Source organism: Manis pentadactyla, chromosome 7 (genome assembly GCF_030020395.1).
Source record: "Manis pentadactyla isolate mManPen7 chromosome 7, mManPen7.hap1, whole genome shotgun sequence".
In the NCBI taxonomy this organism is placed as follows: domain Eukaryota; kingdom Metazoa; phylum Chordata; class Mammalia; order Pholidota; family Manidae; genus Manis; species Manis pentadactyla.
In genome coordinates this window covers 78,003,425-78,020,980 of record NC_080025.1, presented here as the reverse complement: position 1 = coordinate 78,020,980, position 17,556 = coordinate 78,003,425, and the positions used below count along the sequence as shown (strand labels likewise).

The window sequence follows — 17,556 nt, the reverse complement described above, 5'->3', positions numbered from 1 at the left end:
TGACAAAAATCAATTTACTAAATGTAAGAGTTTATTTCTGAATAAACTCTGAAATCTATTTCATTGATCTACGTGTCTTTATGCTAGTACCACATTATTCTGATCACTATTGCTTTGCAGTAAGTTTTGAAATTTGTAGTTGTGAGTCTCCCAACTTTGTTTTTCTTTTTCCATTGTATTTCCATACAAATTTTAGGACCGCTGATCAGTTTCTGCAAAGAAAACAGCTGGAATTTAGATAGGTTTAGATCACTTTATATGTAGTCATAGCATTGTCATTAAGCAAAGAAATAATATTTATTTAGAGTAATTTCCTGTTTTTATTTCTTTTCTTTTGGAAGACCAATGAGATTGCCTTATTCTCAACCTGCTCCAAGATTGTATGCTGTTATCACTGTGCTGTATTCACTTTTTATTGTGAAACTCATTGGCCAATTAAGTAGAATTCTTTCCCCCTAAGTGCCAAGATACACTCCAAGAAAATTAATTTTGTTTGCCTACTTTGTGTTTACCAAACAATAGTTTTGCTCTAATATTAGCTTCTTAGATAAAAGATTGCAAGACCTTGGAATGAGAAACCTAACAGCAGGGGTTTGTAGAGAAGAAATACTGACAGAACTCGGGTAGAATAGCTCAGTCAGCCTAAAGCACCAAACCTCCAGGGGTATAATTTCACAATCCTATAAACTGAAATCAAGTGATGATTTATTACTAATAATTATTTATTACTTTAGCAGTAGTGTTATTTTCTAGACAGTCTGTTTTAAGAAAACTTTTTAAGTGTAAGTAATCTACCAAGCAGTAATGAGAATTACTTATTTTGAATTAAAATAAATAGGATGAAAAACATGTTTAGAAATTACCAGAACAGAGAGTTTTTGTGCACCACAGCACTCTGTAAATATTTGTTGAGTAAAAAAAAATGAAAGGAAGCTTCTATATGAATCACTGCTTTTAAAGCCTAGGACCCTACTTTGGGGATGATTCTAGATAATCCTTCAATTCAAAAGGATAAATCCTGCTTTCAGGGTAGATTGTTTTTCAGTGTTTCCAATTTTCTTAAAGAATAATCTGAGAGCTTCACATTTTTGCAGTGTTTATGTCATGGTTGGTGCCGATGTCCCGTTTTCTTCTTGTTTACGAGAGGTTGAAAATCCACAGAATCAATTGAGATGCAGCCAAGAGATGGAGCCTGTAATAACATGTGACAAAAAGTTTCGTACTCAATTCTACATAGACTGGTGCAAAATTTCTTTGGTGAGTTTTTATTTTATTTTGTTTTTATAAATGTAATTAAAAGTGATGTGGCAGGAGATAACATTTGACCAAAACCTGAATTGCTTTTAGGAACAAATCCTGGGTTTACTTTGTGAACTGCAGTGGACTTCTTGACTTCAAGGATTTGGCAAGCTCATTGACAGTGCATCCATTTGGGAAAGAGTATCTCCACTCTTGTACTCAATCTACCCTTGATTAGTTGCTGGGACTGGATTAGCTTGGCAGGTGGTCCAGTTGATCCCCCTTAACATCCAAGTTGCTGCTAAATCAGGTTAAATTGTGAAGTCATTGTAACATCCAGATAGTCTCAAATATGCTGCCACTACCCCATTTTGAAAGGAGAGATGGGAGTACAATCACAGATTTGAAATAAAGCAAGCTAGTGCTATGTTTCAGTGTCCTAGAAACTCAAACTGTAGGAAAAGTTCAAGGTATAAGAAATAATTCCAAGTGAGGAAAGTTAGAATGTTACCTGTAGTCCGTATATTAAATTTTTCTTTCTGAACCACCTTGTATTTAGCATGCTCAAAGACTTAAGAAAATGTAGATAAGGTTTCATCTATATGTAAGATATATATAATTTATGTTTGTTGGTCCTGCTTTCTGGAAGAAAAGAAAGTTATTTTATTTCTTAAGTGGATTTTAGATTTAACTTCTGTCAACTCTTTTTGGGTGGTAAATGAATTAGATCTAAGTTTAAAGTTGACATTTGAACAAAGTTATTGACACATAAACACAACTGTCACTTGGTGTCTAGGAGAACCAACTGCAGGCACCTTTCCTGGCTCCAGTGTGGGAGAACATATTATTCACGTTGTAACACTCAGCACCCTGTGGCCCTTGGCCCTGGACTGCTCTTTTCATGTTGCTGTGTCTTTTCAGAAAATAAATAAATAAATATTTCTTTGCCTTTTTAAATCAAGTAAAATTATTAAGATGCTGTGGTTTATATGGATTATAGGTAAATACTGAATTTGCAAACTCAGTATTTCAGTCATGGTGTTAATTATACAAGTGGGGAAAGATCGAGTTGCGGCAATCCTAACTTAAAAGAGATGCCTTTATTTCATCTCTTTATGAAATGATGAAATCAGATGACTGATTTCATTATGACCAGTCAGTCAGTAGATGGCAGGCCCTAACGATGCCATTTGTCTTGTGCTCGTGTGTGACATGTTTACGCTTAGAAATACTATCTAATTTTTGAAGGTTTAAAATGACTTAAGCTTTGAAGATTTTAGTTTCTGTGTTAAGACTTCATAAATGGAAAGGTTGAGATTTTCATTTTTATTTTACATGTATTTATTGAGAGGTCACATCTTACTATAGGGAAGCTTAAATGAAAGAGTCAAACTATGAACACAATAAATAGAATAGAAAAGAAATGGAAAATCAGGACCTAAACTTTACAAAAAAATAAACCTGAAGTCAAGTTTGATAACAAGCCTCCCAATGCCCAGGATTAAGAGGAAATTCATCAGTTATTAGTTCTCATTCTTAAAGAAGGCAGAACATCAATTCTTTGGCAGAAAATGAAGTTTCACTTGCACTCTTCTGTTAACAAAATCCTTCAAGTGGAGTTTTTTGGGGGAGGATACTGAGAAATGCAACAATAATTCTCCCCAACTTTTTTGGGGGCGTCTGGTGGGAATGCAAATGTAACTGACAAATTTTGCATGGCTATTTTTGTAGTGTCCTTCAAAAAAAAAGCTCTTAGCATAAGTAAATGCAACTTAAGGAAAGCAGTTCAATTAATGTGGAGGTAATATAGTGCAAATGTGCATTTTTTGATCCTGGGATAGAATTTGGTAAAACTGTAGCATTGAATGGGTTACATATCCCTTAGACTATCTTTCCTACAAACTACCTCTGTCAGCTGGATGGTGGAAAGATTAAAGTTGTGATCATTTTGGAATTGTTTCTCATTTTTTTTCTTTTCTCTTTGACTAACCTTTGAAACCGTAGTCTTGTACCTGGTTTTCAGCACTTAGTGGGTTGTTAACATCTACACTAAAGGTTTGTCACTAGGAAACAAGAAATTCACATAGTAGTGTAAAAGACTTGTGCTTTAGAGAAAGGAAACTGGGAAAGAACAGGAACCACACACACACACACACACACACACGCACACACAGATGCACACATGTGCATGCACATATATTTTCCTACTGCCCATAAATAATTGCAAATTCAAGTTGATTAAGTAATTGGGAAAGATTGCTTTTTTAGAAATTTGTCAAAGCATGTTTTGATATATTTAGATCTTAAGCTCTCATAATGTTTGTAGCTATTAATTTGATGTGTAATTGTCTTCTTCTGTATCAGGTTGATAAAACAAAGCAAGTGTCCACCTATCAGGAAGTGATTCGTGGAGAGGGGATTTTACCTGATGGTGGAGAATACAAACCCCCTTCCGATTCTTTGAAAAGCAGAGACTATTACACGGATTTCCTAATTACACTGGCTGTGCCCTCGGCAGTAGCATTGGTTCTTTTTCTAATACTTGCTTATATCATGTGCTGCCGACGGGAAGGAGTGTGAGTACTTTAAAACACTAATAAAAAATTATAGAGCCGACTAAGATAACATGTGAGATTCCATTAAAAACCAAGTTTCATTTAGTTCATAAAACACTTTTATAAATGAGTTGAAATTGTGTTCAAGTCTAATACAATACTTTATTCCTTTAAAATGAATTAAAATAGTTTTGAGTCTAATAAATCAAATGAGGGGATATAATTACTTTACTCAAAAATTATTTAGGCTAGATATAAATGCATCCTGGCAAAACAGTCCCAAGAATAATTGAGGCTAGTTTCAGTTACCCGAGCCATCTTCTGTAAGCAGAGATCACAGAATCTATTGACATGGTAATTGCACTTTAAATCAATAAATTATCTTAGTTTGATCAGAAGTGATGGTCAGAATTCTTGCAATTGTTCTGCTGTCAAACAGGTGACACAATCTAAATGCTTAAAAAAATGTATGAATATAAAAACTTAGGAGCAAATTAATGAAAATAAGTATAATTTAAATAATGAGTCTTCATGAATAGTACTTTCAGGACATCTGTGTCAATTAAAATGATTTCCCAAGATTATCCTGGAAGTCAGGGTAACAAAGCAAAGGATAAAAATTAATAAAGCAGCAAGTAACAAATTCTTCCATTTTAACATGTAGCCTGATTTCATTATGTCATAGAATTTATTTCCAAGAGCTTGAATCTTGATCTCCATCCTTTTTCCTTTCTCTCTGTTTCTCATCAGTATTCCATCTCTGTATGTGTACTCATCCAAGTAATGTCATAAACCTGGTGGCAAATGCTTCCTGGTTGCATTTAATAGTAACAATGTCAGCCATGTCCACCTCATGCAAGATCCCATGAGCATATAGTCTTAATGTTCCAAATATCAATGCTATTATTTAATTCATAAATTTTGTTTTGTTTCTAGGGAAAAGAGAAACATGCAAACACCAGAGTAAGTGTCTTCTTTCCTGTTATTTTCTTTATCATTTGTTTTCACTTCTCAGTTGCTCACCATGCTCCATACATGTGTGCCATGCTTTTTTTTCATTTGTCATCTTCATAGTTGATTTCATAAATGTGAAAGCTGCTTTCTAAATAGAGATATTTAGGAGGGGTAGGAACTAAAAATAAAAAGGGTTTGAAAACTAAGAATATATAGTTAAAAATTAAATCTAAAATATTTCAGATTCAGAATATTAACTTGCCATTCATATTATGTGATTTCCTGATCTACATTTCTATAAACCACAGAACAGATGAAAAGAACTTTCATACACGTTTTCCTGAATCTACAGTAATAACCTACCATAAAATGAAACTTCTGTGAGTATTTATTAAATGCCCCATCAGAAGCAACAATATAAAAGCTATGGTAGTTTTATTTTAATCATAGACATTAAATAGAATGCTAGTTTGTTACTTAGGGCTCTAATATTAACACAATGCTTTGTAGCTTAGTTTAATGAAAGACACATTTATTTAAAAATTAATTTTTAATTTTCAATTTTGCTATGTCAAAAGTAAATGAACTGTATCTCTTTCTGAGGTAACTTATAAAATGCCTAAAGTGCAATAATGTCTTATTTTAAACAGAAAAACAATATTTCCTAACTTACTAGTTAATGACCTATCAGGCTAGTATGCATTTTTAAAATATATGTTGTTTTGTTTCTTTTTGACCTAGTATCCAACTGGTCCATCATAGTGCTATTCAAAAATCTACCAAAGAACTTCGTGACATGTCCAAGAATAGAGAGATAGCCTGGCCCCTGTCAACGCTTCCTGTGTTTCACCCTGTAACTGGGGAAATCATGCCTCCCCTACATGCAGACAATTATGAGAGCACTAGTATGCCATTGATGCAAACGCAGCAGTAAGTATCCACTTGGAACTATAATTACTAATATGCATGAATATATCTACTTAATGTCTATAAAGAGCAGACCTTTTCCGTATTGTTGCTTTTGCTTTTTTATAATTAGAAGAGAAAATACCAGAAGGACATTGATAGTGTAGAGCCCATCCCCAGCGTGCTGACCCAAATAAATAAGATTACTTTCGGGAAATGCTCTTTTTTCCTTCACTAATCCAGACAAGATGACATTCACCTTAATATTTAGGAAACTGACAGTGCTAATAAATGAACCTGTGTTTGCGCAAAGATGAGTTCACTGTAAAAGAGAAGTATATCCTAAAACATGACAAACTGATTATTTTTTAGAGTGATTGTTAGAATTATTTGATTGTGTTAACTTTTTTTTTTTAATGTTACTACCACAGATTTATTTAATCTAAATTTTTTGCCTCAGATAAAAGGTTTTTAGGTTGCTTTTTGTGATCTGCTTGTATATCAGAATGAGTAGTTCTAATTCTGGCTTTAAACACTATTAGTGCAGACCTTCAGTGTAGTGCCAGAACCGTGGTCAGAAAGCCTGCAAGAGGCCTCCGTAAGAGGTAGGTATGGGAGAGGGAGGTTAAGGAAATTGCCCAGTTGCTCTTTGAGAAACCTATGTTACATGCCTAGAAGCTCAATTTTGAATTAAGGGAACTGTAGGTAAAACTATCATTTATTTTTAAGAACAAGGCTTTTTCCCCTTTTTTAACCATATGTTGAAGTGGGTTAAATTCAATTTCCCCAAGGAAGCCAAAAGTTTGCTTTTGAGATCCTCCTCTTTTTCACTTTATTTTTGTAAATAGAATGAACATACAGGAAAATCTGTCCCCCTCCACAACATACACATAAACTTTAGGATATGATATAAAAGTAACTTCTTTCTGATTAAAGATTTATCTGGGAACCATACTGAGTGCAAACATTTGCCCATTAGGGTTGCTTATTTTATAACCATGTAAAATGCATGTGCTAATTTGAAGACTAAAAAGTAATTAATATGAGACTATAGAGAGTCAGACTCAGTAAATTTATCTAACATATTTTGGAAATATAAAAGTGTTAAGAGTATTTTCCTGAACTTCTCTAACATCATTTCATGTTGAACAGAACAAGGAATGTATTTATGTATGTGTGTATGTGTGTATTATGTATGAGTAACTGATTCAAGTCCTATTAACAGAGGAGAAAATTGCATACATTTTAAGTTTTGAGTTTTGGAAACAATATTCTATCAGGGTTATAAATACAAAATTTAGTTCTACTGAATGGAAGGGATGGATTTCTATGTTCTCTGATGGTCAGTGAGTCATCATCTAAATCCACACTTCCCTGGTTAGGTACTGATGAGAAAAATTAGTAAAGTTTCAAGAATATTGTAGTAGCTCTCCTACCTTTTTTAGATGAAAATTATGAACAGCCTTGTCAAAGTGAATTTTTTTCAAGATGAAAAGAATTAACGAATTCTTTAAGACTACCATTTCTTATATTATGTACCCAAGAGTGCTGGTGAAACATTGATATATATTCTTCAAATGCTGATATGTATTCTCAAAATGAAATGGTCAAAATACACTTGAAAAACAGGTTTTTGTTTTTAAACAAGAGTTCTCAGAGCCTTCAGGGAGTGCATTGGTAAGCTTTGTGAAACCATGAGAAAGTGTCAGAAACGGTAACTTTAAGGAACACAGAGAAATACTTCTGGCGACAAAATAACAATGCTATCAATTTTAGAATGAAGAAATATTCAATATAATGAGTAGGGGAACTTGAATACATTTGCATATCAGTAAAATTTGTTGCTGGTGAAGTTTAAGGGAGGAAAAAGACTGTGTCATTTTTTAGATACTCTTTCTGACCATACATTGAGAATAAGAATAGCCCCTTAAAAATTATTTTGTTTCCCCGTGGCTAGGATTTCGCAATGTTGCTGCTAATATACAGGCAAAATAAAATTTTCTATCTAGTTTACAACCAAATGCATCCTCCTTTCATAACCCCATTAAGATGGTCATTATGTTGATCATATCTGTTTGCAAATGCAATAGGTTGCTTTATTGAACTTGCAACAATTTGACCATATATGTATTTTTAAGTCCAGAAAACCTTCATATTATTCAGATTTCTGCTAATGGAAAAACTCCATTAACTAGCACTTCTATATAAATAGGGTACATAGGTAATTGATGATGCTCACAATGATTATTCTGAGGCACTGCGAGATCATCAAGTGCGTCTGACTCATCAGAGGAAAATTAAATTACATTTGGTGTAGTTTCAGTGTTGAGTGTATATTATCTTTTTTTTTTATTCCTGGAAATGGATAATATGTGCATGGTCTCTATGGTAACTCCCTATAAGCCAGAATATGTGATTAACCTCATTTTCCAACCATGCCAGTTAATAGGGAATTTATTGTATCAGGTTTGTCACAGCTGTCCTTTATGCAAATTCATCTCTTACCCCTTACCTTAAAAGCATGGCCCTGTTTTTAAAGTTGTATTTCAGCATCAAGTACACACATATATAAATATTGTCATCATTTGGATCAAACTGAATTCTCAACATTAAAATGAGGCATTTGATAAGGTGTTACGCTACTTGACAACCAGGTATATGCTTGGATAATGCTGCCTGGTATTTGTTAATTAACCTTTCCTAGAAGGGCATGTGTTTCATCTTTACATCTTCATACTAGCTATGCTGATCTTATCATTCATCACTAATTTGGCTAGCTACAGGCTTTTGTGTTTATTCTTTGGACTCAACACCGGAAGTATTAGGCATAAAGATATGACTGGAAGTCTGTTGACTTCTAAGCAAGACTCAAGAACATTCAAAGCTTTCCTGAAAAGGTCCATAGAAACCTGTTTGGTTTTTTAAAATAAGTGAATCCGTGAGGCCTAGAGAACCTCATAATAGTGTGAGGTGTGAAGTAGGAAAACTCATAGCAGTTTTAGGATAAAAAACTGCCACAGTTATTTGTCAATTACACAGTAATATTTTATTTTTGGTAGAATGCTTCACAGGATTGCAGACTGGTATCATAAATTAGACAGTAAAAAAATTGTTTAATCATTTCCAGATGATAAAAATGAGACATGAATAAGAGACAAAGCTAAATTAGGTCAAAACTGAGATTAGATTATTTACCTATATCATTATTAAGTTAGGGATAGATAATGTGGTCATTGACCTCAGAAGGATCTTGGATCCAGGTTACAAGTAAGATGATTGAACAGATAGTGGATAGAGGAACTGGAGTGGGACCAGGAGATGGAACACATGCTCAGAAAAGAGGATTTCATTAGGTCCAGTGTTCCTTCCACATGTGAGATTACAGAGACAATATAATATAAACAGGCTGTTAGTGATCACATAGTATAGAAATGTAAGGTAAATTTAATTTGATCTTTGCTAATATATTTATTATTTAATATAATAACCTTTTTATTTTGGAATGATTTTTGAGGTACAGAAAAGTTGCAAAGTTAATACCTGGTGTTCCCAGATATCCCTTACCCGGTTTCTCCCATTTTTAACATCTCACAGTGCCATAGTATGTTTGTCACAGCTAAGAAACCAGCATCGGTGCTTTGACATTAACCAGACTTCAGACTTTGTTTTTCCTCCTGAATTTCACTAGTTTTTCCTCTAAGGCTCCTTTTCTGTTCCAGGATTCTGTCTAGGACACAAGAATTGGCCTGTCCCTTTAGTCTCCTCTGGTCTGAGCAATCTTTTAAACCTTCTGTGTTTCCCTGACCTTAACAGTCTTGAGAAGCGCTAGCCATGTATTCTGTAGAATGTTCCCTACCTCTAATAGTCAGGTTTCTATATATATACTTAATCAGTTTTCTTTGTAGCCCAGTGAATAAATGTTACCATAAATATCAAGAAGAATTTTTTCCTCTATAGGCAGTCCCCTTACTCATTTCAGTTCATTGCTGGAAATCACATTATAAAGGAATCCTTAAAGGTAACTTTGCTTTGCCCAAAAACTGTAATTTGGGGTTGTGTTTTTGACCAAAGACTTAACGTCAGAAATATATTACAGATATTACTGGTGTACTTCCAGGATAAACCTTTGTAATGATTTAAATTAAGAAAACCGAATTCCAAGTCACAGAATTGTAGGTCCTAAAAGGAATGTTGAGAGAGAGTCTGGCCTGGTTGTTCCCAAACCAAGTTGCAAGTCAAACTCGGCTGTGGAGCTTTCACAATACAGATCCCAGCGCTTTCTTCTGGGGATTAGAAATCTTGAGGATATGTGTGTTTTGGAGGAGCAGGGAAAAAAAGGTTGAGAAACGCTGACTTAAATACTTAAAGGACCTAGGCTTCAGGATTTGGAAAAAGCCAGATTGGTATTTCCGGTATCTGTTGGGGATGGAGGTGAGGAAGTGGTTGTTATTCACACTGCTCCTTGTAGTCTTTAAAAAGGGAACAGTTTCTCCTAACTCCCCCAAAGGGGTATGTGCAAAAGAGCAGTGTGAAAGCGGCAGTCTCTAGGCATTAGCTGGAGGGTTTTTTGGCTGTTGTGGGTTTATACTTATCAACCTCTAGACTTTTCACACCTCCTGAAGATGCCAGAGGAATGGTGTGGCCAAGTGAGAGATGAATGCTGATTAGAAAACAATGTGTGAATGGGACAGAGAAATGCTGAACCTTGAAAAGCTAAAGACCACTGGGAAATTATACTCATTTTGTAATTTTATGGGAGCCATTGATCTGAGATTGCCAAATGTTCAAATTTTCTAAAAAATAATTTATTCTTAAATTTGTAATGTATTATGTGGTCTTTTAGTGGTAGATCTGCCTCCCCATTATTCTCTTCTTGCACCAACATCAATATCAATCAATTTTTCCTTAGTAGAAGGCATTGTCCTAAAGGATTTTATGTAATTCATAATAGGGGAAAGTGCCCAAACATTTTCAAGGAAGATTTTAACTGTCTGTCCAAAAATTTTCCTTCTCCATTATACTAAATATAATGCCTAATCCAGGGTAATGGGGAGTCCCTCAAAACAGGAGGTAGGATGTGCTTATTAAACTCTTTTGCAAATTAATAAGTATAAAAGAAGAATTAAGTCTAATTAAAGATATGTAATAACTAACCATTTTAGCTTTTATGTAAAGTATTTTTCCATCTGTTTTCCCTTTGATTATGAGAACTAACTTCATGGTAAAATTCCATAAATAAAAAATTAGATTTCAATGAAGGTTAATACCAGTTGAAGAGATGTTTCAGGGGAACAAGAGAATGATTTCCTGTTGCTAAGAAGTGTCAAGCAGGCAAGGGTATTTCAGAGCCATTGACTTTTTTTTTTTTTTAATTTACCAAGTACACCTTAAAAACGACAGGTGAAATAGCTCTTTGATGATTTTGGTTCTGTAGGTTTGTGCTGTTTAAAACTTGGTAGGCTTGCTTTTGGTTTTAACACAAACAGGGAGAAAAATAAGACATAAACAGATGTCTCCTTTCTGCTTTATATTCCATGTATGTGCTACATAGATTTTAATTAAAATTAGGTTTTGAAACTAAAAATTATGTTTTCAATATTTTTGTGTCCCTCCTTCCTCCCTTAATCCAAATAATGTCCTGCTTCCATAGTAAAGTACTTATAAGGATTCAAATCAGCTTTTTTTTTTTTAAAGAAAAAATTTTGTAGAAAATTCAAGGTTTGGCAATACCAATTTTGCTGAAATTAACTGGGAAATTCCAAAAATACATTACTATTTCTTATTGTTAAATGACCCCATACTAATTCAGAAGAACTGTTGGATATTCTACATAGCTGATGTCGTTTATTTTCAACTCTGGCACAGATTCTGTGGCTTTACGCAGGTCACTTAACGTTTCTTTGCTTTTGAGTCTTCAAGCAGGCAAGAATATACCGGGTTGATAATCACCAACCTTACTCACAGAATTACTCTACAGGATATCCAAGAATGCCAAATTACCTTAAACTGATTATACACATAATAAATAATTGTGCACTCCCCCCGAATCACTTATTTATTAATTTGCTAGTTATTACCTTTGCTTTTTTAAAGAATGAAGTTTGTGCAATGGCTAATTTACATAATTTTCTATTTAAATGCATGTGATTAACGGTAGTAAAATTAGAAAATAATTAATGCTAATAATTTAGAAAATTACAGTTTTCTTAAATGTTTGTTCTACCTAATATAGTTTATACATAATAATCTTTCCGTTAGTCCATTAATTTAATTATTCTAAATAATTTTATGGTTTATAAAGGACCTTTCTTTGAAGGATTTAAAGGACTTCTATTTGAAGTCAACCCCCACTCTCCTGTATAATTACCTTTAGCATAGAGGAAAATGCTTCCATTTTTATATTGCATTCTCTGCTTAAATATAGCCAAGTTAGTTGTAGGCATTTTTCCAGTATGCCTGAAGCAGTGTTCTTATAAGATACCTCCGTTCAACTCTTGAATGGAATACACCCTTCAAATACACTCATCATAGATACATTAACACTCTAACAAAGGCTCACACATAGTCACAAGTTTGGGCAACCCCCAGACAGACCTATGTGTGCACACCTGGAAGACTCTGGGGAAGATGAGTCTCCATGTATGCTTTGTTGATCACCCTTTTGCCCACATAAGCACTTTCGTATAACTCGTACAAGTTTCAGTAGAAGATGCAAGGAAGGCATGTGCATCATTCGAACTGGATCAGTTGGGGCAAGCATCAGATACTAAACCCCTAAACCAATGTGGGTTACAGACACAACTGCTCTCTTAGACATCATCATATTTCTTGCTAGTTTGTGTGTGGCCTTTACTCAACCAGCCATTTCCCTTCAACCATAGCCAAGCCCATTGCTATTGGAAAGTTTAGCAGTGTAGCAGAAGAGGCAATAAAAGAGGTTAGAGAAGAAATTACAGGGAGTAGATTGACTTTGATCAGTGGTTTTTTAGCTGTGTTCCAGTCGGAAGGGTAAGCTGGGCTGGCTAACAGGAGAGAAGCTTCCAGCTACTTCATCCAAATACTGATTTGTATTTGGGCATCTTTGATCTTAGGCTTTTGAAGGGCTTTCTTCATCCTCTTTGGTGTTGTTTTGTCAAAATGCATTTATTTAATACGTTTATAGGCTGGGTAGCGATGATAGGAAATGAAGTACATGCATGCGTGTGTGTGTGTGTGTGTGTGTGTGTGTGTGTGTAAGGTGTGGTGTATTGATCTCTAATGTGAAATAGACCCAAATTAGTTGTACCTGAGAAATTAAAACTCAAATCCCCATCCAAAATGCCCACAAATTTGTATTTTGACTTATGTAGTGAAGATGTTCTTTTTTCTCATCTTTAAATCTAGAACTTATTTCCTCTTTGTGGTTTATAAATTAATCTTTTACTTTTATGATCAAAACCACTATAAAAACACTGTGTGAAATGCTGAATGAGTAAACAAACCCAAAAAAAAAAAAAGTTCCTGAGACCACACAAGGATAAATAAGTAGGACTGAAAGGTAATAGCAAAAGGGAATGAAATTATTGGGATAAATTATTAAGTAACTTCCTTAAATTAAATTAGAATTGATTTTGTTGTTTCCTTAACAATATACTTAAAATGGAACTGAAATTTTTTACTAAAACACTGCAAGTCATTCACATTCCTATAGATTAAATTAAGAGTTTAAACAGTATTTGGCAAGCACATACTGTTTTCTGCTTTAGATTGTTGTATTTGGAACATAATATTTGCCTGGCTGAAATGATTCAGATCAATGGTTTTCAAACTGTTTCTTGGAAGTTTCTTAGAAATGCCTTAGGGGCCGGCATGTGGGGCAAAGGAAACAAAGCAGGCGGGATTCCTGGCTCCCCTCTTCAACCCAGGCAACCTCACATTTATTGCTTTTGTACATCAAGAGTTCTGCTTAGGATTTCAATTAAAAGTTATTCCACTACTAAAGAGAAACAAAAAAGACTTTGAGAATCCCTGGCTTGGATCAAGCCCTCCTCTACATCAAGGTGTTGACTCCTAGAATTTCTTCCAGAGAGAATCTAAATTATACATTTTTGTAAACTAATTTTAATACCAAGATTTGAAATGAAATGGCTACATGTGAATGTCAATAAACATGTGTATATGTGAATCTTTGTATCTTCATTTTTGCATGTATTCATTCAAAAATTATTGCATGCTTACTGCCGGGGACACTACACAAAATAGGTTGGCTCTTGACTGTTAAGACGCTGTGGGGTAAATAAACATTACGTGAGGAGAAATGCAATGAAGATCAGCATGTGCAGGAAAGCATACTCAGCAGTAGCCTAATGGTGGGGGAGGGCACTGAGAGAGTGGGGAGGCCTAGAACAAGTGGTACTTGAGATACGTTTTTTTTTACTTAAAAAGAATAAGTTAAAATTTTTACTGAACATTCCCATGGGGTATTTTAAATATAAGAGTAATACGTGTCTACTGTAGGCATTTTCGCAAGCTGAGTTTGCAAGGACAAATGGGAACTGTTTGGGTGCGAGAGATGGTAGAGGCCATGGTTACGTTGGTTCTGTTCCAAGCAGTCCTCACAGGGTGGGCTCCATGGAGGGACCAGAGATACTGATGGCCTTCTAGGCCACACCAAGAAACTTGAAACTGGATTTGCAGGTAGATATAAGGAAATAATGAAGTATGTGTTGATCAGATTTGTGTCTTAGATCATCTGACAGCCATATGCACAGTGGATTAAAAGGGAACAAGAAGGGGAATGAGGAAGTAATTCAGATCAGTTGCAAAGATCCAAGTGGGAAATGATGATAACTTCAGCCAAGTTAGGAATGGAGACGGGGTAAAGATGGGGACCCTGTCAGAGGAGATTGAGGAGAATCGTTGAGTTTCCAAGTGATTGGATATGGAGACTGAAGAAGAGGGAGGGTCAGTGATCACTGCTACATTTTGACAAATGAAGATGGGTAGATGGTCTTGTCATTCCTGGGGAGGGGATAGAGGAGCACAGGTTTGGCATAGTGAATGAAGATGGCTACAAATGTTCTATGAGAATATATGAGTGTATATACGTATTCCAGACCTGGAAAGTACACAGGTTACAAACACAAGCCCTGGAATCCCTATGTTCACGTCTTTATCCACCACGTCCTAACTGTGCACTTCTGACCTCTAAGCCTATTTCCTCTTCTATAAATTGGGAAAAACAATACTTACATCCTAGGGTTGTTACAACGTATAGTATGTAGTAGGAACTTCATGAATGTTGTCAAATATTGCTATTATTTATCTTCCTTTCTCATACATAGATTCATGAAGGATGGGGAGGCATAATGCTGGATTAGATTATTTCTGGGGTTCTTTTTAGCTATAAAGTTATTCATTCTAATATGTCTGCTCACTGTTTCCATGTGTGTAAACAAACACCGTTTTACTCAGAAATGTTAATCATTTCTAGGAACTTGCCACATCAGACTCAGATTCCCCAACAGCAGACTACAGGTGAGTACCTAAAATATTAAATTGCTGTTCGTGGGTGAAGCTAATAGATTAAAAGATAATTATAGTACTGTAAAATTTATGAAGATTTAGTTTTACCTAGGAAGGCAAAACAGTTGTCATTCCTTAATCAGTTAGAACCTCAGAACAATAGCTTAGATTATTGCATAGATTGGCTTCAGAGTGATAAACACAAGGTAAAATGATCTTAGAGCAAAAGCATCCATGGAGGTCCTGTCTAATTAAGGAAGACTGAATAAAATCCCCTTCCTTTAGCCAAGCTCCCTATTCTTCCCCTTGGAATGGAAGATTCTTAGCTTGGATGCATCCAGGATTTGTCTCAGTAAGTGAGCAGCTTGAAACTGACTCTTACAAAAGGAAACCATTGTGACTAATCACTGAGGCTCCAGGGAGATAAATGAGAAATGGTTGGCCTGGCTTTAATGCCACTTTAAAAAGCTGTTATAACATGACCAGAGACAACAAGATGGTGGACAATTCCACCTGGACTATTCTATTTCCCTCAGACTTGCTTTCTTTAAGTTTATTTCTTTCAAGTGCCTCTAAAAAATTTCCACAGCTAATTACTTCATTCATCTCGGTACTGAGTAGATAACTTATTCATGATTGTCTTCTAATTAGTGGTTGATTCCTAGTCCTAATTGCCAGGCAACCAGTAATGCCTTTGTAGCTCTTGGAAAGCCAAGAAAAGTCTTTAAAACTGTAAGTTGGTTGTGGAGTTCTGAGTATGAATAGTGGTATAGTGGTAGGGAAGCTATTAAGTAAGTTTCTTAAAAACTTGAGGCACATATAGAAATTTACTGGATGTCTTCATTCAAAAATTATCTTCTCTATTACTGCTTTCGGGAATTTAAGGAGATTTCCGTTTGACAACTTTTCAAAGATTTGAGGCAAGTATAATGAACTTGTTCGTCAGATTTTAATTATAAGATAACGTTTACCAGAATTTTTCCCCACAGTTTTGATGACTTGTTTTAATTAAGTGCTAACATGTTTCAACAAGACTGTTCGATATATGGATGTGGTGGTGCTCCTGTAAGTACCCAGGAGATGGATGAAGGAACAAACTTTGTTATAAATATGTGGTACCTGAAGAGCAAAGAAACAAATGAATCCCTGCTACCACTGATATCGTGGCTTTTTTATTTAAAGAGGAAAACTCTTTAAAGAATATCTGCACAGTGGAAATGCTAGAACTTTTTTCTTCGTTAACCTCATTGACATCCATCTCTCCTGAGAACTCTTCCCTCTGATTCTTAATTGTTTCAGGCAAGGAGAGTCAAAGGGACACAAGGTCAGCAAAATAGTAAATGGTTCTCTTGCATGTTTTAAAAATCCAGATTTTACTTATTCCCTTTATGAGGAGAAATAAGGAAACCTAAGTAGATGATGGGAGATTTACTGGATAGTTGTATAGATTTTTAGTAAGTAGACTTGTTAGTGTGCTACATTTTAGTAATAGGCAGCATTTCCAAATACAAGGACAATTTATGCTTGAGCAAGTGTGATAAGAGCTGAAGAATTTCCCTAAGGGCCTAGATTTTACATTCAACCTGATTTCCTAAGTTGTTTTCCTAAAACAGGTTTTGGGGAGCAAGCATTATGCTTGAGTCAAGAAAGCTTTGATCTTTTTAGATAACACTGTTCCCTGTTACCTTCTGGTGTTCTTACATTTTTCTGTAATTGGGAGCATATTGTTGCCTGAAGTGCACTATCACCTCTTGGTTGTTTTCTTTTTCTTGTCATTTTCAGTGAGTCCCCAAAGTATCTAAGTGCTAAAGGGAGAAAGGCCACCCTAGCATTTTTTTATAATGATGATAGATTGTTGTGTTTCTGCCTCTGGTAAATGTAAAAACAAATAGGGTTATGTCTCCTGGAGAGAAGAGCTAAACGGGCAGGCTGCATTCTTTATTCCCATTCTATTCATTTGAATGAATAAATGAAATCTGTTTCTCCATTTCTAAGTTACTGTTTTGTCTGCACTTGCGTGGATTCAGGGGTGTTTATGTACTTTCATGGGTACAACAGCTTTTCTGTTCCTGGTTATCCTCGTACCACAAAGAGGCAACAACATTAGTGCATGACTATCATAAAATAACAATTTGCTTTTTCCAAGTACCTCAGAGCATTATGCTAGTGTCACAGTTGTTTTTATGAAGGTAATTTAAGCACAGAGTTTGTCTCTTGAATACCAAAGAATTCTATTTGTAGCCATTTATATGAAATTTGTCAGGGGAGAGTGAATGTTGAAGTTGGTTTTATTTAGTTAGTTGTTTTCTTTGAAATAATCAAACTGGCTGCTGGTGTTGTAAGCCTGGACTTGAGCACTAGCTGGGATAATAGGGCATTTAAAAGATGACAATAGCAC

At 35.0% G+C, this 17,556-nt stretch overlaps 1 protein-coding gene across 11 annotated transcripts in view; it reads left to right on the top strand.

Moving 5' to 3' along the window:
• Window positions 1–17,556, top strand: part of SGCE (sarcoglycan epsilon) — a 64,861-nt gene that overhangs the window by 46,616 nt on the left and 689 nt on the right. For 3 of the 11 annotated variants that reach the window (XM_057504526.1, XM_057504525.1, XM_036894504.2), the window contains 7 exons: window positions 1,095–1,257; window positions 3,604–3,815; window positions 4,731–4,757; window positions 5,057–5,128; window positions 5,490–5,678; window positions 15,127–15,170; window positions 16,044–16,078. In XM_057504526.1, coding sequence (XP_057360509.1) covers window positions 1,095–1,257; window positions 3,604–3,815; window positions 4,731–4,757; window positions 5,057–5,128; window positions 5,490–5,678; window positions 15,127–15,170; window positions 16,044–16,078 — 742 coding nt within the window. Of the gene's footprint in view, window positions 1–1,094; window positions 1,258–3,603; window positions 3,816–4,730; window positions 4,758–5,056; window positions 5,129–5,489; window positions 5,683–15,126; window positions 15,171–16,043; window positions 16,079–17,556 lie in introns of those variants that run through there. The other 8 variants (XM_036894509.2, XM_036894514.2, XM_036894511.2 and 5 more) reach the window with 4 other exon arrangements.